The 23,471-nt window shown below is 45.6% G+C and overlaps 1 protein-coding gene across 6 annotated transcripts in view; it reads left to right on the top strand.

The window, feature by feature from the left end:
• Positions 1-23,471, top strand: part of LOC138295275 (uncharacterized) — a 304,183-nt gene that overhangs the window by 237,951 nt on the left and 42,761 nt on the right. For all 6 annotated transcript variants that reach the window (XM_069233470.1, XM_069233468.1, XM_069233467.1 and 3 more), the window contains 3 exons: positions 1,040-1,210; positions 12,785-12,955; positions 19,825-19,995. In XM_069233470.1, the coding sequence (XP_069089571.1) occupies positions 1,040-1,210; positions 12,785-12,955; positions 19,825-19,995 (513 nt within the window). The remainder of the gene's footprint in view (positions 1-1,039; positions 1,211-12,784; positions 12,956-19,824; positions 19,996-23,471) is intronic.

Below are 23,471 nucleotides of genomic sequence, written 5' to 3'. Positions count from 1 at the left end.
GGTGCAGGGAGGGTGAAGTAAGGTGCAGTAGGGTGCAGTAGGGTTCAGGGAGGGTGCAGTAGGGTGCAGTAGGGTGTAGGTATGGTGCTGGTAGGGTGCAGGGAGGGTGCAGTAGGGTGCAGGGAGGGTGCAGTAGGGTGCAGGTAGGGTGCAGTAGGGTGCAGGTAGGGTGCAGGTAGGGTGCAGGTAGGGTGCAGTAGGGTGCAGGTAGGGTGCAGGTAGAGTGCAGTAGGGTGAAGGGAGGGTGCAGTAGGGTGCGGTAGGGTGATGGGGTCCCCCGGGTGTTTAACGATCGGCCCTGGGGAACGTGGTCCATAGGGCCTTTAAGAGTCTTGAGGACGGGAGCACATGCCCTCATCCCCACTAAAACAAAAATATATGTTACTTTTATGGCATACATAGAATACATAAAAGAAATTGATATAATATGATCTACTATTGCCATTGAGGGAATGGTGAGACAATAAATCACATGTGATATATATATATATGTGTATATATGTTTATTGTAATAAACTACCAGTTTATTTACTCGTGGGGTGCTGTCTGCCTCAATTATTTTAAGGAAGTGTTGGATGTTAGATGCGGTGGCGCGCGTCAAGGACTGGCACCGTTGGCGATTAGGTGCTGCAAGGAAACGCTGCACGGAGTGTTCCCCCATATGTTTATATATATTTACATACATATTTATATAGGTACATGTATACACATATGTGTGTGTAAGTGTGTGTATATATATATATATAGAGAGAGAGAGAGAGAGAGAGAGAGAGATATTTATGTTTATATGTATTTACATACATATTTATATAGCCACACATATACACATATGTGTGTGTGCTATGTATTTATTTAGGTTAATAGCAGTAATGTTTATACCATCACCGCAGTTTTGTGTCCAGCGTCAGGAACCTGATTTAAGCAGTGCCTGTGCTATTTTTCACCGATTATTCCACTGATGCTTCCCTTTGTGTTTGTGGGGATCTGCAGGATGCTGACAATGACCTGTCCTCAGTCACTCTCTCACTGCCCCCCACAGGTTGGACAGCTGCTCCCTCACAGCCTCCTGCTGCCCGGATGTCTCCTCTGTTCTTTCCTCTAACCAGTCCCTGACAGAGCTTCACTTGGCTGATAATAAGCTGGAGGACTCTGGGGTGCAGCAGATATTCAATGGACTGAAGCACCCCAACTGCAGGATACAGAAGCTGTGGTAAGGATGCTTCTGGCCCCTGCGTTGGCGCGTTCATGGAGGATAGACTGCCTAGAACACACGCTCGAGCTCATTGCATGGGTAGTACCAGTGTGTTGTAAAGAGCACAGAGACCCCTCAGATGCCCTTATGTGTTGTGCCCCTGCAGCGGTGGTGACCATGGGGGGCTTTACAGCTGCATCTTCCTAACTGGTAGGGGCCACCATCCCCCTGGTCCCCCGGACACCTTCCTCTCTGCCACCCTATATCGTCAAGGAACATATATGTGGTGTTATATATAGTCTAACTTTGCTTATCTATAGAAACTTACCTTCACAATATTTTTATCCGCAATATTCTTGACACAATATTTTGGCCCACAATATTTCTGTTTTCGATATTATGTCTAAACCCCCCCCAGTTACACACCGCTGCTCAGTTATGTACCCATGCATGCACTTACACAAGGAGGGGAACTCCCAGGCTGGCAGTAAAGTGAACTTGTAGCCCAGGAAATAATAATATTTCTTTCTTTTGTGATGTTTCATCTGCACATTCTCTTCATTTGGTCCTTCAGGTCTTTGATGAACATTTGTACAGTCTTTTTCTATCATTGCAACAAGATTTGTTGAAGTTGAGTGTGACGGTGTAAAGTTTCTGGCTCGGGGTGCGTGTATAAAGAAAGACTCTCCCTGATTGGGGATGTCAGACTTCTGTAGTACGCAGAGGTCTCCATGGACCTCCCTCACAGGCATCAGCCATAGCACTGGCCGCTCCTAGGCTTAACTCCACCTTATAAATGCTCAGACTGCCCCACACCATCAGATATTTGGAACTGGTGGATGTCAGAGATATAAGGCTGCCACACACAAGCCCTATGCAAACTAACTACACAGCTGGACCACAGCACCTTCACATTGTGTTATGCTGTGAAAAACAAACAAGTACTGAATGGATTGCTTTAATTAATCTAAGAAATTGATCATCTCTTTGGGCCTCAATCCAGTGCCATTGCAGACAGGTTCCAGCCATATGAAAACCAGTTTTAGTCAGATTCTCAGGTCAGGAAGGACCCACTAGTTCGCTATAAGTGGCGGGGTAGAGACAGTGGTCTTCTACTATCGGTGCCTAATTTGCAAAAAAAAGAAAGAAAACAAGTGCCAGGGCTCTTGCCAGGAAGACCTTGCAGCTTGGACCATCCATTGCCCCTGCCAGCACTCCCACTGACATTACTAACACAAGGTCCAACCATCACACGCCTCCCAGTGTGGCGATTCAGACTATTCCATGCTCCAAAAAGCTATAAGAATGGCTTAGGCGGCAGGCATTAGCAGTTGTTAATGTATGTTGAATTAATAAACAGCTTTTGTTGTGCTTATACTTAAATTAGGCAGACAGTGCCACCATGTGGCAGGCTGTCATAGGCGCTGGTACTAACAATTAAGTGCTGATGTCGAGCACCGTAAACCACTGGCTCAAATTAAGCACTGCCTACTATTATTAGTGATCGTGCTTGAGCCTACCTCATTAGTCTAGCTGACTGTCATCCCGCGCCTCAAGCTTGCAGGTCTCGCAGAAGCTCACCTGTATCCCAGTGACCCAGGCCACAGGAGCTAGAGGGGGCGAAGGTTTCTTGTTCATGTGATAGATTGAGGGTGATAGGAGCTCAAGAAGGACTCACCAGCCAGGTGTGGATTAAATTGAGATGAGAAAAGCATCCTCCGCCAGGAAAATGGTTCAAGCATCAAGGTGATATTTGTTAAAAATCACAAGCTCACAGTAAATCATCATCTTCTGTGTTGCACTACCTGCAGCGCAGTCAGATTTGTTGTATATTATGCTGTGGGATGCCAAGTTCACAGCCCCTAGTGCCCAATATCACAAATGTAGCCAGTAATAACACTGAGTTCTGCAGCACATATTCACTGACAATGCATTTGAAAGCATAAACTCACATCTTTTGATGCATAAGTTGCCCTTGGAGACAGATGTTCGTAGATGAAACGTTCTCCAAATCAGAACCTGCTGCCCAGAAGTCTCCCTATTTAGACACAAATTCGATGTCTTTTAAGGTCGCAATGCTTATCTTACAATAATGTTAAATATGAATATAGAAAGGAAATTCCTTTGAGCTTGCAAGAGGTTTCAAAAAAGGTTTACTAATTCCTATTACAAAGTGGAAATCCCTGCATTCTTAGCTGGTTTTGGGTTTCCAGAGAAGTAACATCACAAATCATTTGTGCGTTTTAGTGCAAGAAAGTGGGTGAATTCACATGGCTCAGAATTATAGAATTCTGTTCTTTAAAAACGTTCATTATCACACACAGATAGAAACCCCATACTTGTCAATTGGAATCAGTAAAACTTTCTCAGTATCCCCTGAATAAAACATGTCTACATTGCGGTATAAGCCCCCCAAAAAATGTCATCGGTACATTAGGAAAAAAAACAATATTGAAGTGTGAAGGGAAATGTCTGCTTTGGTCCACTCTGACAGAGCATGGACTTTTTATTGCTTCAAGGTCATTCTGTCCTAATGTTCAAAAAGGTTTAATCTATGTATCATCCCCTAAAAGATTGGATATGGAATTATCAGAAAACATTCTTGCCTCTTCTGGCAAGTTAAACATCTTCAGTTCCAGCTAGCTACTCTAGCACAAGATATGCTCCCTGCATCTGAAGTCTATAAGTGCATCAGAGCCAATGGCATGTTGACATTTAGTAAATGGTATTAAAGATTGGAAAAAGGACAAGGTTTAGAGATCATTGATAAAATGTGTGAAGATTATCTCAAGTCCATTTCAAAGAAAGCCCTTCTCTAGAAACAGAAGACCCACAAATGAACACTCTTCAGATTGTATTGGACTCCAAGGAAAATGTTGAAACTGAAAATTCAAAATGTTGGAGATGGTGATCTGAAAATGACTCTGTCGCATTGATTGATTGCCCCATTGCATAGGAGTTTTAGGATGAGGTTGTCTTTACTTTTCCTCAATATTTGAAGAAGATATTGTTAATTGTCTTCCTGTGATCTTCTTGAGTGACGTTTCAGCTTTGAAGACCCGAAAATGTTTTAAGAAAACATTGTTAGTAAAATCTTTGATGATATCCACATCAAAAAGTGATATTCTAAAATGAAAATATATATAAACAATTTTTCACTGTAAATTTAATTAGCAGCAAACCTAGAAATGACTTTTCTGCCGTCATAGCAAAAACGTTCTCAAAATTGTGGGTGAATCTACTGGTCACATATGATTCATTTTCTCATCCTCTCATCCTGTGTCATAATGAAATTGTACCTAGGAGGTTGACCTGGTTGAAGTGCACCTTTGTGATGATTTCCACTTGGTTTCTGGGTTCCTCTTCTATGCAGGAGATCCCCCAGTGGTGCCTGGTGTCTGGATCACCTCTTCTTTCACTCCTCCATTCCCAGATGATTGGGTCCCTTCTGCTGCTGCGCTCTTGTCTCTGTTCATCTGCCCTCCTTGTTCATTTATCCGGCTGCCTGAGCTTGAACTTTCATGGTCACACACTTACACTGGAATGCTATTAAAGTGTCCTAGATATGTAGATAACTTATGTTGAGTTTCTCTGCAGCAGCACGTAGCGGAGGAGGGCAGTCTTGCCTACTCTTCTGCAGGCCTGACCACTGTCCTGGCGTGCACTGCCCGTGTTGGGTCCTAGAAGCATCGCTAAGTGTTATCTACCTCACTTCTTCACTAGAAGAACACCACTTTTACTAATCTCTTTTCTTTTTGATTATTTAATTTGTGTTGCTTCTACTTACCCGTGCATTGTTACTTTGCTGAGTTATCTGTTCCCCCAGGATGGTGGTGGTACGGCTACCCGTCACCTGAGCATTAACAGCAGAGCAGCACAGATGTCCCTTGTGCCCTCGGCTGGTCCAACCACCAAGCATTTCAAGATGCTCCCTTTAGAACCAATCAGTCTCAGTCCTCAGTTACCCCATTGTGCTCCCATCAATGTAGATTAAGAGCTGTAGTCCTCTTTCTATTTATTACTCCACAAGGATCATCACGCCCCAAACAAAGAAGGAGGCGAAATAGAGGGGTCCAGTCAGAGGCATTGCTTAACACGTCATATGGTGAAGCCACAGGTGATACTGAGCAGATATTAGCACTACCCTACGGGTAATGGACAGCCACTGATAACAGAGTTACCTATTATACTGGGTGACTGATAAATCTGAGCTTCTCATAAAAGTATAGTCATTGATGATATGAACCTTTGAAAGTTCTGACCTGCTATTACTGAGCCACTGATTAACACTGTGCCACTCTTGATATTCAGCAGCAAACAATACTGAGCCCTGATTACTACTCGTCCACTGATAATGATGCGTTATTAATATGAAGTCATAGATAACATGGCGTCTCTGATGATAGAGAGCCACTTATAATACTGAGCTATTAATGTCACTGAACCACTCATAATACTGAGTCACTGATAATACTGAGCTATACTGGCCAATACAAGTTTCCCAGCAACATAATGGCCACTCTGCACCCTGGGTTGTTTGGTATCAAACAACTCAGAATGATAAATCCAAACTGGTACCATATTGCATTTATTATAAAAAGTACCCAGGTGCTCACCCACCCACCTTAGAGGTGCCCCCTGAAAAAGCTAACTATCCTGGCATGGTTGCTGACTGGTTCCAGCAAGCCTGCTACATCCAGATGGTCAATACACAAACCCCAGGGGAGAGCCCTGCCTCTCCGGTTTGTAAAACAATGCCCTTCCTGGGTGGAGGAGCTAACACCCTGTTTTGCTTTACTGCTGACCGAGCCAAAACACACATACAGGAAAGACTCAAAAAGAATCTCTGGAATGCGCTTCTTAGTCTAAAGAAGGCATTTATAAAATCACTTTGCAAGGCTCATGAAGGAAGGTCAGTATAACCAAAAAGGCACCTTTAAAATATGCAACAATAAAGTAAGAACATGTACACAGAATCTTCAATCTATAAACAGCAAATATATACATGCAAAGATACAAATACCTATATTGACATATATATTCATACACAATGCAAAGCAAATCATTTGTGAAAATTCATCACCATGGGGCCTATCTGAAGCTTCATCTTTCTCTCCGTAGCTTCAAGCCGTAGACTACAAAGATCGTCTGCAAGAGAGAAAGAGATCTCTACCCTCATGGGGTGTCAGACATTCAATGTCAATATCCTGACTGAAGTCTCTGAATCCCTCACTGTCAATCCTGGGTCTCTTATATACCTTAAACAAGCCAGAGGAGAGAGTTCTAGAAAACCTCCGCCCACTCCCTGTTGTTCAAAGCTACTTCAGGTCAGCTTTGAAAGAAACACGTTGGAAATGGCCAAGTTCCCAAGGTGTCCCTTCCAAAACTAAACCGGTCCCTCCAGTACCATCTTTATCTTGCTGACTGCCTGACTCCTCCACATTATGTCCTAGCCCTTGGTGAGAAAGAACACGCAGACACGCAGAATAAAAACATTAACGAGAAAACACGTTGCATAACATGTTTAACACGGAAAAATACTTGCACCTTTAAAGTGGCGGTGAAGCTAAGGCTAAGCTGAATACAAAATGGAGTCTGCTACTTGTGACCGCTAATGTGACGGTGGACAGCTAAGCCAAGTGCAAAGTGGTACGACACGGAGTCAGTGGTCAAAACACAAATATCCCTACACACCCCCTCCCTAAGGAATGTGCACTGCCCTGGCAGTGAGCTTCAAAGGGCTACCGCCCTTGAAACTCGACCTCCAGGCCTGCTGCTAGCAGCAGATGGCCTCCCGCTTTGCACACCCCCACTTTTGGAGGGAGCAAAGGCGGGAAAACCCCACAGAGGGTAGGAGGAGGGGTCTCACTGAGCATGCACCACCCCTAGGGGCTTACAGGCGAAGTGGACCCTCCATTTCATTTTCCTCCATGTTGGAATGTAGGAAAATAGCCAATGAGGTTTAGGGAAGTGACCCTTTCCACAGGAAGTGGTCACTGTAGTGGGTGTAGCTACCCAAGGGTAAGTGTCCCATTGGACACTACCAGGTTCCCCCTAAAATGCCCACTAAATTCAGTATTTAGTGGGCTCCCCTAGACCAAGAAATCAGATTGGACAGGAAGAAAAGAAAACAGCACCAAAGAACCCAACAGGACGAGAACAGATGACCTGCTGCTCCAGAAGAGGCTCCAAGACCCCTGCTTGCTGCACCAGAGTCCCAACAATCACCACTGCGGAGGAGCTGACCACTGGACCAACCTGGTCCAGCTGACATCGGACAAGCAGAAAACCAGCTCCTCCAGAGCTGAAAAATGATCAGGAGGAAGCCCAAGTCGAGGGACTTTAGGAACACCTTGGACCTCCGACCAGAGTGCCCCTGTTGTACTGTAAGCAGCCCTCAAAGAGACTCACCTCCAGCTCCAGTGGACTCAGTTGCGCACAGCATCCAAGACCTCCAAAACGCCCTGCACCTGCCCGCCCTGGGCCTTGCATCATGAGATCTGCTGTGTGCCCCGGGTCTCCAACCCCTTGCGACCTTGACGGCCTAAGGGGACCCCCAGGCGCCATCTTTAAATCTGCAAACCAGCTCCTTTTCCAAGTGGCCCATCCAGGTGGCCTTGTGCCAGTGCCAAGAGCCTCTCCAACGCTGCTCCCTCCAGAACTGGGAGCCGTCTGAGACTCTCCAGCTGGTATAAGGTGCTCACCGACTGCTGTGACCATCCTGCAAAGAAGAGACTGGTAGCTCAACTGTACGATTTTTAATGCATTTTTAAATGTGACTGTGCATTGATTCCTATAGTGCGTAATTACGCACAGAAAGACTAACTTTACCAAAACTTAAAAAAATAATATCTCAAAAAGTACTTAACGTATCTTAAAGATCTTGATCTTAAAATGTATACAAAAATCTGAAGTATTTTTTGTAAAATCTGGTTGACCAGCTACCTTAATAATTGGAGCATTAAGTGGTCTAATTTTTTAGTTCTGGAAACCAACGTGTGGTTGCCTGGACCCCCTGCATAGTGTGCCTAGTTTTGCACACTACATAGAGGGCCAGCCTCCTACAAACATAATAGATTGTTTGTGAGCTAGCTCATGGGGTTATGCACTACTGTCCCAAGTGAAACCTGCTCATCGCAGGTTTGAATCTCAGGGACAGAGATACACATTCTGCTTTTCCTGGCTGACAAAATTATTATGTGCAAGCTGGACAATCATAACACCTAATATTGAGTTCCAAAAATAAATGAAGTCTGCCATGTATACCATCTATGGCGGTAGATGTATACTGTATGTCATGTGTTGTGACTCAAACAGAACAGTCCTGCAGTAGGCTGGCCCCTAGCTAGCCTTGGAGGGGCTATACCTCAAAGTCTCAGGCTCATCAGGATCCTCTCTCCTACCACCAGAGATTGTACAAGCCTTGAAAATGCTCACCTTGTGCCGCAGGACGTAGAACTAAACAGGTGTCAGCTGTTGGTATATCCTTGACAGAAGTGTAGATATCACAAGTGCAGCGCATGCCTCCACAACTCACTTATGGTTCTTTGTGCTACCCAAACAAGGCAGCCTTGCTACGCCACTGACCCCTGATATACTAAGAAAGGCGCACTACAACAACCGTGGTTGTAAAGCGCAAAATATATATGTATGTGTTTATTGTGGTGTGGTCTGGCAGCTGTCACCAGGCAATTGTGTGAGCATCACTAAAAGGGCTTTGGCTCCACCCACAAATTGGGAGACAGGAATACAAGTTTTGATTGTGGCAGCTGCTACGCGCTTCCATAAAAAAGTGCTTGCTGTCCACTTAGCTGTGACCACTTTATTTATTTATCCAGCTGCCTGAGCTTCAACTTTCATGGCCACACACATGACACTGGAATGCTATTAAAGTGTCTTAAACCTCGATACTTTATGTTGTGTTTCTCTGGCAGCAGCACATAGCGGAGGAGGGCAGTCATTAATCTGGATGGATTTTTAGGTTTGGTTTGACAGCGCAACTGTGACCAGACCTTTTAACTTGCACCAATATTATTCTACTGTTCTTTGCATCCACACAAGTACATATCTATTCCCATGCTGTTTACTTGCAATGCATCATATTACCATGCAACTTTCCTTTAAAGCCAGACCTATTGGCATTGCCAACGCTTGATGACAATAATTTCATGCAACAAGTAAATACGATGACAATGATAAGGAACATAATGGGATCATGAGCCAGTCATCTCATCTTTGAGCTCAAAACATTGCTCTGTGTTGCCTTATGGTCTTTCTAGGCCTCAGCTTGCTTGCAGTTCTTTAGACTGCAATCTTCCATCACCTTTGAGACAGCAGGGAAATCTTGCATTTGCTGCATGCCAACCTGCACTCCTCCTCTCTGTGACCTGCACCCCTCCATGTGACCTTCATCAGTCGCGGCTGGCATCGTTAATGAGGAGGGGGCGGTGCGCGTGGGGGGAAGGGCAGTGCACAGGAGTGGGTCAAAAAATTAATTTAAAAAAAATTAAATTACCTTGCTCCTCGCTGCGCCGTTCCTCTCCTCTGTCTCGCTGCAGGGAGGCACAGGCTCCCATCCTGCCCTGTGGCCAATCCTGATGCTGCTCAGAGCAGCATCAGGATTGACTAGGAGCGCCCTGGGTAGGTGCTCCCAGGAAGACTGGGATCCTGCGCAGGCTCTCTCCAGCCCAGCAACTGTGTTGCTGGGCTGGAGAGAGCCCTGTGCTCATGTGTGTTTGGCCGGGCTGAGACAGCTGGCCAAACACACATGCTCCCTGAGGGGAGTGCACAGTGCACTCCCCTCTGTGCTCGTCACCCCCTTGAGCCCGCCCCTTCCACCACAAAGGGATAATAAACCTAGTTTATTATCCCTACGTGGTGAAAGGTTTGCAGCTTCTGCTGCTGGCGGGGGGGTGACGCTCCTCCACCCTAATGGAGGTGCCACCCCTGACCTCCACCCTTCCTCTTCACTGACTCCCCACTCTCACCTCTCCCCTGACCCACACCCCTTCTTCCCCTGATGTACAACCCTTCTCCCCCAGACACATGCCCCACCTGATGTGCACCTCTTTTCCACCTGACGCAGAACCTTCCCCTACTTCTTCCTGACCCGCGCACCTCCTTCCCATTCCCCATGACCTGCACTCCTCCTCCCACCTGAAAAACACACGTCTCCCTCCTCCCTGACCCACACTCCTCCTCTGCCTCCCCGTGACCGCACCCTTCCTCCCCCTGACATGCACCCCTCCTCCTACCTTACAACACCTCTCCTCTCCCACCTCTCTGACCTGCCCCTCACCCCTCCCTCCTTCCTGACCCCCACTCTCACTTCTCCCTTGATCCGCACCCCTCCCCCCTGACGTGCACCCTTCCTCTCTCGCCTGTTATGTCCGAGTCAAGCTGAGTTCCTTCCACTACTTGTGTCTTTGAGTGCCATAAATGCCCTCTTTTTGGGTAGTCCTTTTGGGTACCTAGCACCTCCCCTTCCTGAAAGTCAAGGTCACCCACTTCATGCTCCATAGCTCCTGTGCTTCATACACTCAAGCCTAGGTGGGCCTCGCCACCATGAACGGCTCATGCTCTGATGTCAGACGACAAGCTTATCGCTGCTGAAGTCACCTTTCTGCTTATGAACAACAAACACTTCACCTTAAGAAATTACTTAAACTATACATTAAATATTATGCGCTCTAGAATGTTCTATCCTTGCAGGGCTCGCTCATGTCAACGCGCAAATCCGTTTCTCTTTATGTTACCAAGGTCGCGCCAACGGCTCGGCCAGGGGTGGGGTGGTCCCTGTACGGACTTTGGTGCTCCCTGATTGAACCGCCTCTAATACACTGGAGCTCACAAATAGAAATAAGGCTGTGACATTCCCAATAACAATGACAGACAGGGGCCAAAGTTTTGAAGGTTTGTGTAAGGAATAATGAAGCATCATACCTAAGATAGGCCATGGATGAAGCTAGCATCAAGGCACATAAAACAGAGAACTCAGTGAAGTTCAATAGAAAATCCAGCATAGACTTGCCTCCTAAGGAAGGTACTGGGGTCCACACAGAGGAAAAGCATGTCCTTTCAGAGGACTTTGGACAAAGGATTTCAACAGTGCCGGCCTTAGTGCTGGTGGCGCCCTGTGCGACAGTCTTTTTTGCCCACCCACCCCATTACCAATTCCTTGGATTCCCTCAATACCACCTGGCAAATGTGCCCCTCATCTCTCCAGAGCCCCCCTTTCACATACAGGCATTTGTTTTAAAATGCTGGTAAAGGTTGGCTTTACTGATCCGCTCAGCTATCCACATAAGATATACTTCTGTGCTTTGCAGCAGGCCCTTCAACCCTCTACGCTACTTTATGGCGAGTCAAAGCTGCCGCTAGACAAAACTCCCATCTCTCTCCCTAGCAGGAACATTAATCACAAGAGCTGCCTTGACATTTTAATTGCTTCCTGAGGGCTGGGGGCACAAGGAACCTCTCAGCAGGTGTTTTTAAATCGCAAGTTTAGTAAGTTATTGGTAAACACAGCGCCCCACTTAGGTCAGGGGGAGTCCAGGCCAACACCCGGTGCGGCCGCACCGCTCGCACTGCCCTAAAGCCGGCCCTGGATTTCAAACATTGCTACAGGGTACATGATCCTCAGGCTATGCACCAATGGGAAACGAGCAAGAAGAAACAATGTAGCACAGAGTTCATTCGAAGGGTCTCTTATAGTTCTATTACATACATTTAGAGGCTCTCAGGGTCTCTCCGGGTAATGTGAGTTGGAACAGTGTTTACTGCGCGTCTGGGACCGCCAGGCTGTCCTAATCCAGGTGTATGACACTTAGAAGGCTGAGACGGTTCCCGCCTTTCAGTGCAAAGCTCACAATTCTTTGTTACACCAGGAAGACAGCAATGATTGTGTGATCTATTGCAATCTCATCTCGAAAGGGACGAAAGGACAAATGTGGTTCGTGCTAGCGCCAGCTCCATTTCTCATACATTAGACGCTATGAAAAGGGAAAACAGATTCCACAAGCAAAGCAGTTCCTTTGTCAGCTACAAGAAGCCCTCAGGGACGTCCGAGCACTTTAGAAAGTCTAACATAACACATATAGCATATAACACACAACACACAGCCCACAACGCACCACACACCATAACTCAAGAGAAGCAAACAACTGAACCAGCCAAACTATGCTAGTGCCTCTGGGTCACTCTGTCACCTCAATCACCAAGGCCAACCACGTACGACCCACCTTTGACCCCAAAACGATTCTGGACCTCTAGACTAGTCCTGTATTGAGCGCATCCCACTGCAGCCGCGCCTGCTGAGCTCTGGTGCACCTCTGGGTCTGTCCCTTGGAGACCACACCACTTGCCTCCCCTCCACTTGTTCTCTAGCTCCACTGCTGCTTTCTGTCAGGCAGTGATGCTGGTATATTGAGCATCGCGTGCCATGTAGGGATTGTCTATCCATGAACAAGAACCATCTGTATCAGGTTTGTTTGCAGTTGCATCTCTGCATTCCATAAGTTGTTGAGTGAAGTTAAACTCACACAAACTCCTGTTGTCTTCATATCTTTGTCCGTCACTGCCTGTCTCCTACAGGACCTGGCACTGTTCCATGACCGACGCGTGCTGCGAAGACCTCTCTTCAGCCCTCTACACCAGCCCCTCTCTCACGCACCTGGAGATGTGCGGGAATGAGATTGGAGATGATGGAGTGAGGAAGATCTGTGAAGGACTGAAACATCCAGGCTGCAAAATGCAAACAGTCGGGTGAGTAGGCACAGGGGCTATGACTCCCTGTGTAGACTCAGAGCTTCAGACTCACCCTCACCGCCTTTCACCCACACACACCTACTCATCCTCAGACTTCTGCCTGGATAACACCTTCTCTGCCTCCTGGGAGGGCTGGTGAGCACCAAGGTGTAGCAGCTGCTCACTTGGGTCCATTGTAGGTCTGGGCAGGATTTGAGTTCCGCCAGAGTAATCAAAGTCATTTTGGTAATTCACTGCTACTCTTTGATGCAGAATTACTGATAATTATGTGATTCCTTCTGCTTGTGTAATTAAGAGTATAATGTGATTACTCCTCTTTGTGTAATTAAGAGTAATCTGGGAAAAGAATCCTAGTGCGAGTGAACATTCACCTAGCACGAGCGGCCCTCGCTCTATGTGTTCTGCTGCTTTTCCCTGTATTTGTTATCACGAAGTTCATCCTTGCGTTACATTTTGGGCATGAGGGGACATTTTTGCACTAAGAAATAGTGCTAAACGCAAAATTACTCTTCTTGCATAATTCCACATAATCCTGAGGAATCCTTAGGAAATTCCGAATTACTATCCTACATGGAACTATGTGAGTTATCCCCCCACTACTCGATTGTGCTTTTCCTCAACCTCCCAACACTCAACAGATGAATGGGACTCACTGACACATCTTCCCGACAGCTGATGGTTAGTGTGTATGTGAAAGCATGGGTGTGTGTGAGGTTGGATTGGGGGTGGTTTTGAGTCATGTCATGAGTCACCTGGAGAATGGCCGTGTTGAGAACAAGTCCCAGACTATCTCTGTTGAAGACCGAAAGCTTCTCTAAAGATGCACATCTTTGAGGACTTTCTAAATCTTCAAAAGTGGCCCTCAATATGAAGAATTAGCTTCTATTAGAAGGAGTGTTAACTGTACCAAGGTCTGCCTATCAGGTCACCACCTCAAGATCAACTCAGATGATAATGCCTTTTACCCAAACCCACTAAACCCCCAGATGTCAGAATTATTTTGTTTTGACAAACCAAAGTCTTTAGGCTTCCTCTCTGACCTCGACGTAAGTGAAGTGTGCACCAGCTCCATCCGCTAACAGAATGTACCTGTTGCAGACTCCGCCCAGGCTCTGATGCTGTCTGCAGAGGACCGGTTAAGATTACGCCTTTCTGACCGGTGCTCTTCGGTTCATACTGACAACCATCAAGGCAGTGCTGAACATGGCAATCCATCTAATTACTAATTCGGTATTGTGGTTTTGCTCTTCGTACTGAGACATCTAGAATGACAGGCTAAGAGGGCTGGAATCTTGGGGAGATGGAGAAGGCTTTGCAGAAACATGGTGCCCGATTCATTAAGGTAAAGTTAGACCAAAATTTTAACTTAGACCAAAAGTCTAACGTTACTACTTTTCGGTATTCACAAAGGTAAAGTTAGACCAAAAGGCTTACTTGAACCAAAACTACTCTTTGGTATTCACAAATGTAAGTTACTACTAGTAAACTTAGACCTTTGGTCTAAGTTAGACTTTTGGTCTAAGTTGGACTTTTGGTCTAACCTTACCTTTGTGAATACAAAAAGTACAAAAGTTAAACTTTCGCTCTAAGTTTGACTTTGGTCTAACTTTATCTTTGTGAATCTGGCCCGTTGTCTATTGATAGTGTGTCTTGTACCAATACACCTGCTCTGGGTACTAAAGGATTATGCTGGTCTGATCCATCTATGACATAACACAGAATTAAGGACAACCAGAATCCAACACCACCATCTTGTTGCACTAACCACGCTCAGCTGGAGGCCTGGTTGTGCTTCAACCTGAGCCTGACTGGCCAGGAGGTGGGGGAATCGACCTGGTGCCTCCCTGAGGCTTATCTGCCCTTTAGTACTCAAGGACTTCAGACCAATGACAGATGACATCCCCAGACAGCTGAGGTTTCTCATGTTTTTCTTACATGTATCTAAAAGAAGTTCACATCCCTTCCACTGGTTCTCTGCCTCAGACACATTATCCCCTCCACTAAGACCCAACATACCGCATAATGCTGTCTATATCAGTGGCATGTTGTTTGAGGTGCGACGTATTAGTAGTTTGAGTTCTTACCAAGACAGGTTGGACAAGTACTGTAATCCCAGTTTACACTCTGTGCCTCATAGGAACTTACAAAGTGTAAAATTCATGTGGATGCACATTACATCAGATCTGCACTAGATTTGTGATAGTTGTTTTTTGGGAAGTGTCTGTTACAGCCCCTCTGACGGTGGCAGCTGTAACCTCATTACCCATTAGGGCCCCCCTAGTCAGACATAATTTTAACACCCTTTACACTTTTCCAGCATCCCACCATAGTTAAGTACTGTTTGGGTTCTATACATGTAGTGTGTGAGATTCCAGATGTATGATCCTAGATGTGTAGTGTGTGGGTTCTAGACGTGTGAGATGTGCTTTCTAGACCTGTCATGTGTAAGTTGTAGAAGAGCGTTTGGTTTTACATATGGTGTTCTAGGTATGTTCAGGAAGTGTGATGAATGGGTTCTAGCTATATATTATATGGGTTCTGGCTGTGTAATGTGAGTCTTCCAGATGTGTAACATGTGGGATCCAGATGTGTCATTTAGAGATTTCTCCAAAGTGATGAAACAAAGGCAGTTTGGCTTAAGTATGACGTTCTAGATGATCAAATGACAACTTTTTCTTTTGCAAGCAAACTTTATTAGCATTCAATACAGTGACAGAGGACAAGCAGTAGTGTATACACATAGAATCATCATGACATAAACATCCATGGTATATCAACCCCATGGGGATTAATAACAAACAGGAGTCACCTGCAAAGCCTAGGCTGGGGTACTCATATCAAGGAGTAACAATGCCCCCAAAGATGCAGAAAGTCTACACAGTTACCACCCCAACAGGAAGGGGGTAAATTTTGCATCATCAATTGGGTGTGATCTCAACTTCATCCTGTCCCTCCCCCCAACTCCTGTGGTGTACGCTCTCTCCCCGTGAGTTGATTGAATGGACTAAATGTAGGTAAGACAAGCTGGTCAAATAACAACTTGATGTAGCAATAACTAACTTGTCTAAGCACAGGAACTGCTGTGGAGATTTTCCTTTTTTATAGCCCTGTAAATAAAATATGTTTGTTAGGCATTGATGTACACCAGGTACAACATCTGGTGATAAAAGGGTGTAAGTGGTGTCTGGCGGAGCAATGACCAAGATTACATCCGGTACACAGAATTGCGGATAAAATCAATGCTTGGGATGACATCTGTTTCATAGCCAAGAGGGGTCTCTTCCTGCCACCTGATGTGTGGGCAGTGACAGCTGGGGCATTGTTAGAAAATCTTTCAACCACATAGGACCACCTACATGTTTCTGATGTCCCATGACATTTTTAGGCAGTGATGCCAGTGGTTCTTCTACGGGGACGAGGCACCTTGTGTCTTGCCCAGGCATGTAGAGCTGTGTGGATCCCAGCAGATGGGACAGTGTGATCCTTGTTTACAGGATGAGAGATCCCCATATCTCATTCACGGCTCCATCCTTGTATCTTTTGTTTCCTTTACTGTCTCCTTCTCTAGCATCTGTAGGGCAAGTGTTACCTGTAGGTCCAACATCTTCTTCTAAGACTACTGGATGTGCCAACGCTGAACCCATGTGAGAAGGGAGTTGAGTCAACCAGTCACCAGGAGCTAATGGAAGTCCAAATCTATGTCCCCTTTTGACTGTAACGAAAACTACGTTAAGAAAGTGGAGCCCAGGTAATTGTCTTGTCTACGACTGTAGCACCTGAGACCACTCATTGGCCGCAAGCATCTGTTGTCTTGGTGCAAGCCCAGAAGACCTCATAGTTTAGCAGGGTAATGAATCATCTATTTTGCTACATTCAACTTTTCTGTGTAAGCAGGAACTGCTCCAACTGGAGCTGAACCGCTGTGCATGTCAGAATGCCCGTCTCTGTTCTAGTGGCCATCCCTCACTTGCAGGTTAGGAGCTCTTGAAATTGAATCTCCTCATTTCTATCACAAGCCAAAGATATAGGGAAGCTGAGATGTACTCTCTACTCTCTTTCCTAATTCTTCGTGAGTTACCCCCTCATCTACTTGTAGTGTATTTTTTATTAAGTAACTTCTAGCATTTAATGGAGTTTCCCTGAATATAGTGATTTTCTGCCTGAGTGCTACTACTAAAGCGTGAGCCCTGCAGAGATCTATCTTCTGCTACTTCCCTCGTCGCTTGAGGGAAACAAATTCCGGACATGCTTACGGTAGCCATCGACTGTGGTCAGTGGGCGCTCTAACACTTTTCCAGGGAGATGGGCCAAAAAGCTAAGACTTCGAGAAGTTCAAAGGGGCTGTAAGGCTTCAGAGTGACTGAAAGACACGTAAATGCTACAGTGAAAAGTGACCCCTTCAAGTACAACTTGTATGTGTGCCGATGATCAAAAGCAAGCTGTCCAAGGATTAGTCACCTCAAGGGTGGACTTTGTGATTTCCACACCCATGAAACTCCCTTCTACCCGAATGAACTGGTTGCAAGCAATCCTCTGTTCAGCAGTCAGATGGATCCCAGACACCAACAAATGTAAGCACATTATTCCAGAACTAAGCAAATTCGAGTGTTTCTCTCTCCAAGTGAGCGTCACGTCCAGGGCATCAAGTACCATCCTTAAGGCACTTAAACTAAGTATCAGACAACAGTCCCTAAGGATTGAACTGACCTTGTCAGGAAGTTGTAATGAGGTTCAGAATGCAAACTGCACTTCACTTTTTATCAGGCTTCTCCCAGGATCTAGGACAATGCAGCACTGAGATCAGATAGGATTCCTCCTTAATGTCCTGTACATCCTGCTTTAAAAAGCACCTGCCCATCCCTGGCCCATCCCTACGAAAACATGGGCATCAACATCTAACCCATGGTACAGATATGTACATCAATGTCTAAACCATGGTATAACCATGTGCATCAGTGTCTAAACCATGGTACAGCCATGTGCATCAATGTCTAACCCGTGGTAAAGCCATGTGCATCAATGTCTTAACCATTGTACAGCCATGTGCATCAGTGTCAAAACCATGGTACAGCCCGTGCATCAATGTCTAACCCATGCTACAGCCATGTGCATCAATGTTTAACCCATGGTACAGCCATGTGCATCAATGTCTAAACCATGACACAGCCACGTGCATCAATGTCTAACCCATGGTACAGCCATGTGCATCAATGTTTAACTCATGGTACAGTCATGTGCATCAATGTCTAAACCATGGTACAGCCATGTGCATCAATGTCTAACCCATGGTACAGCTATGTGCATTAATGTCAAAACCATGGAAGTGCCATCGGCATTAATGTGTAATCCATGATACAGCCATGTGCCTGAATGTCTTGTCGCGTAGACTCTTAATATTCTAATAAGACTACTGGACTTGAGCGGTAGAATTGCCCGCATTGTGGGAGACTGAGTCTGACCCGCTACAGGTGATGCCTGTCGCCCTAATCCGGGTTTTACTCTGGCTAACTAGCAGTGCCTCATCTCTACTCGAGAGCAGGGATGATTGGGCAGCCGAGCGCATGACACAATTGACTCCTCAGGGAAATCGTGGTCACTCAGATCACATCCGTTTCTCTCAGTTACATTAGTCTCACATACACAATGACAAACCAAGGCAGTAAATGTTTCAAAAGGATTTTAATGAAGTGACTGCACCTTTGATAAGAAAGCATGTACTGCAATAACCAAGACGATACAGCATGACAATTAAAATTGTGACAAGGAGAGTGAAGCATAGAAATAACGCTACCATATTGTCACTGGAGTCAATAGATTAATTCCTACCTAGGCTATAATAGAGCACACCATGTTAAGCTCTAGTTCTGCCCTTCAGGTTCCCCGGGGAAGACATTATCCCCCATACCTGAATTAAGGCCTGCGGTCTGCGTTAGCATCTGCAGCGAAGCATTCGGCAATCAGCATACAGTTGTGGTTCTCTGGCTGAAATCTCCCTCTAACGTGTGAGGGACAAGTAAGTGTTTTTATAATAAAACAGCTGATGTTCTGAGAAAATGTCCCTATGTAAGGATGTGTGTTTTCTATGAATACCAGAGACAAAGCTTTTACCACGTTCACCGGCAACTTATCTTACTGCAGCCTTGAAAGAAGCACAGAGTAAACAAGAATTTCTTGTTTGAGAACGTAGTGCTGGCCTAAGCAAGAACAGCTAGATAGAGAGAAAGTAAACAAGAGCGCAAAAGTGGCTATTGTTAAAATAATAAACAAAGCTGAATAAAATATATCTAGGTTAAAGTGCACAGCGGTAGGCCTAGTGTGCTAAAATAACGTGCAGGGAGCTATAACTAAAATGGCTACACAACAGTTTAACCCATGGTACAGCCATGTGCATCAATGTCAAACCCTTGGTGCAGCCATGTGCATCAATGTCTAAACTATGGTACAGCCCTGGGCATCAATGTCTAAACCACGGCTCAGCCATGTGCATCAATGTCTAACCCATGGTACAGCCATGGTAAAAACCATGGTACAGCCATGACCATCAATGTCTGGAGAAGAGAGTCATTGTTTTGACTTTGCCAGGGCCATGATAGTTTCTTCTCACCCATGCTGAATGAACGACCCCCTTTTTTTTAGCAGTGTTTGGCACATGCTTACCGCAGACTTTCTCTCACTGGGCCCTGTCTAGCATGGCACTGGCTGCGGTAAACATCCTGCTAGCCGTTTCCATCATTTTTTGAGCAGGAAGGGGATGTGTCTGTCATGTGAGCTGCGTTGAAGTTAGGGCTTTCTTTGCATGCCACCTCTACTTGAATGCTTATTATGTGGATTCTCAGGGTTTTCAGCGGTGTTTATTTCCTTCACAGAATCGGAAGCAGTTCCTTCACTGATGCCTGCTGTGCAGAGATAGCCTCAGTTCTCAGCATTAATCACTCACTCACTGAAGTGGACCTTAGTGATAACACAGTGGGAGATGCGGGGGTCACACAGCTGTGTGAAGGGTTCAAGCATCCGGACTGCACCATACCACGACTGAGGTAAGAAACCCTCAGAGAACCCTTTATTTACAACAGGATTCACTCCTCAGCACTCCCCATCCTTTCCCCCTTCCTGGTTTATATGTACAGCACTAAATCCTTGCGAATGGCCTGTCTCACTCCTTATCCCACAACTTCAGCATTGCAGCATTTCACTTGCATACATGCACACACACACACTCACACACAGACACAGACACCCACACACACTCACACAAGGACACTCACATACACATACACACACAGGCACACACAGAGACACTCACACATCAACACACACACACACACACTCTCACACACGGACACTCACATAGACACACAGGCACACACAGAGACACTCACGCAGACACACACACATCCACACACAAGCATGCACACACACACACACACACACACTTAACCACCCCCAAAGTTTTGCTACCAAGCACCTATAATTTCCTTGCTGCCCATGAAAACCACCCATGCCTGACACCTAAAAACACTTTAATGTCCGTATAGACTACACATCCCTGAACCAGAAAACCACCTTTTTTTCACTATATACTAATCATCCCTGCCCCTATGTATTGCCCATCCTTGAACCTTGAAATCTACAAACTACCCATGAGCAGTACCCATGCCTGAAACCTAAAAACTGCTTACTACCCTGTTACGCTGCTCATCCCAAATGCTAAAACTCCACTTACTATCTCCAGGCAAAGTCCATCCCTGAGCCCTCAAACTCTTTAGTACCTGTAAGCTCTAACCCTCCCTGAACCCTAAACACACCTTACTTCCCCCATGCTCTACCTATCCCCGAATCCCAAAAAATGTTAACTACCCCATACAAGACCAATCCTTGAACCCTAAAATCTTTCACTTTCCAATTTACTATGAATCCCTGTATACTAAAAACTCTTAAAACCTGCTACAAAAACCTATGAAACGTATAAAAAAATACCCATGTATGAAATTATTCTCTAAAAAAATAGTTAAATACATTTAAATGTATAAATATTGAAAATTCTCATTTACATTTACATTATTTTTATCTCACTAATTATTTGATATTAATATAAATGAAATCGAAACCACCATTACAAATGTAAGAAACAGAACCGAAACAAGTTATGTTAACTGCTATTGGTAGGTTTGCTTTCTGATAAAGAAAAAGGCAGTCGAACAGGATCACATCAATGGTGTCATTTGAACTATCATGAGTTAAGTTATCAATATGCAATATAAGGACTCGAGATTAAGAGGCTGCAAAGTAGACATAACATACTTCTGCCCTCGCCCACCGTTTATCATTGTTTCATTCCTGATTGTGGTCTGACACCTTTACAACCTGTATTTTCAGTGTTTAACCATATACGCATTCCTTTACACAGTCTTTATCATTCCATATTTTGCAATTATGCTGACTCCTTCACAGTCTGCATTTTCAAGGTTTAACCACATACTCATTCCTTTACACAGTCTTTATCATTACATTTTTCACACTCATGCTGACGTGGACTGTGAATCTCTTGTTGCAGTCTTTTAGCACAACTAAGCCATTCACTCTTCTTCCCCAAGACCACCATTTCCCCTGACTGTGAGGCACAAGGAAGTATCGTACTGCAGATACTGGTGCAGAAAATGTGAGAGTTGGATAAAGGGAGCCAGGCTATTGATTGTTATGTAGAGGGGGTGAAGCATTAAGGATATGAGTACAGCTGAGGTCAAAGATGCAGATGGATAATGTTAAGCATACAAGTTCGGAGTTAGGGAAAAGAGGGTTTCTTTCTTTCTAGCTGAGTTCCTTCCTTTGTCTTCTGCTGTTGGGTGTGTGCTCCCTCACTGTTTCCTTTGTCTTCTTCTGTTGGGTGTGTGCTCCCTCGCTACTTCCTTTACCTTCTGCTGTTGGGTGTGTGCTCCCTCGCTACCTCCTTTATCTTCTGCTGTTGGGTGTGTGCTCCCTCACTATCTCCTCTATCTTCTGCTGTTGGGTGTGTGCTCCCTCGCTACTTCCTTTATCTTCTGCTGTTGGGTGTTGGCTCCCTTACTGTTTCCTTTGTCTTCTTCTGTTGGGTGTGTGCTCCCTCACTGTTTCCTTTGTCTTCTTCCGTTGGACGTGTTCTCCCTCGCTACTTCCTTTGTCTTCTTCCGTTGGGTGTGTGCTCCCTCACTGTTTCCTCTGTCTTCTTCTGTTGGGTGTGTGCTCCCTCACTGTTTCCTTTGTCTTCTTCTGTTGGATGTGTGCTCCCTCGCTACTTCCTTTGTCTTCTGCTGTTGGGTGTGTGCTATATTGCTACTTCCTTTGTTTTCTGCTGTTGCATGTGTGCTCCATCGCTACTTCCTTCGTCTTCTGCTGTTGCATGCGTGCTCCATCGCTACTTCCTTTGTCTTCTGCTGTTGGGTGCGTGCTCCATCGCTACTTCCTTTTTCTTCTTCCATTGGGTTTGTGCTCCCTAACTGTTTCCTTTGTCTTCTTCTGTTGGGGGTGTGCTCCCTCACTGTTTCCTTTGTCTTCTGCTGCTGGGTGTGTGCTCCCTCGCTACTTCCTTTGTCTTCTTCTGTTGGGTGTGTGCTCCCTCACTACTTCCTTTGTCTTCTTCAGTTGGGTGTGTGCTCCCTTGCTACTTCTTTTATCTTGTGCTGTTGGGTGTGTGCTCCCTCGCTACTACCTTTATCTTCTTCTGTTGGGTGTGTGCTCCCTCACTGTTTCCTTTGTCTTCTTCTGTTGGGTGTGTGCTCCCTCACTGTTTCCTTTGTCTTCTGCTGTTGGGTGTGTGCCCCCTCGCTACTTTCTTTATCTTCTTCTGATGGGTGTGTGCTCCCTTGCTGCTTCCTTTATCTTCTGCTGTTGTGTGTGTGCTCCCTCACTGTTTCCTTTGTCTTCTTCTGTTGGGTGTGTGCTTCCTCACTGTTTCCTTTTTCTTCTGCTGTTGGGTGTGTGCTCCCTCTCTTCTTTCTTTATCCACTTCTGTTGGGTGTGTGCTCCCTTGCTACTTCCTTTATCTTCTGCTGTTGGGTGTGTGCTCCCTCACTGTTTCGTTTGTCTTCTTCTGTTGGGTGTTGGCTCCCTCACTGTTTCCTTTGTCTTGTGCAGGTTGTGGATGTGATCCCTCACTGCTTCCACTTCCTTAGATTACCTGTGTGTTCCTTCACTAATTGATTTATCTTCTACAGCAGTGGTTCCCAACCTGTGGTCCGGGGATCCCTGGGGGTCCGCGAAGCCTCCTCAGGGGGTCCGCGACTGCGTGGAAAATTAAATAATATTAACAGATTAGGTCCCCAGCTTTCAGTAATGACTCAGTGGGCGAGTCCCCAGATTCCAATAATGATTCAGTGGGGGTCCCCGGGTTCCAGTAATGACAAAGTGGGGGTCCACAGAAGTCTAAAGGTTGGGAACGACTGTTCTACAGGTTGTGTGTGCAGTAGCAGCTCCTTGCAATAGAAAATGGCGGAGCAGCACGAGGGAGGGGGGTGATAGTAAACAATAATGTTAAAAA

Source organism: Pleurodeles waltl, chromosome 5 (assembly GCF_031143425.1).
Source record: "Pleurodeles waltl isolate 20211129_DDA chromosome 5, aPleWal1.hap1.20221129, whole genome shotgun sequence".
NCBI lineage: Eukaryota > Metazoa > Chordata > Amphibia > Caudata > Salamandridae > Pleurodeles > Pleurodeles waltl.
The sequence above is the reverse complement of the archived record's forward strand: the minus strand, read 5'-3'. Positions and strand labels throughout refer to the sequence as shown.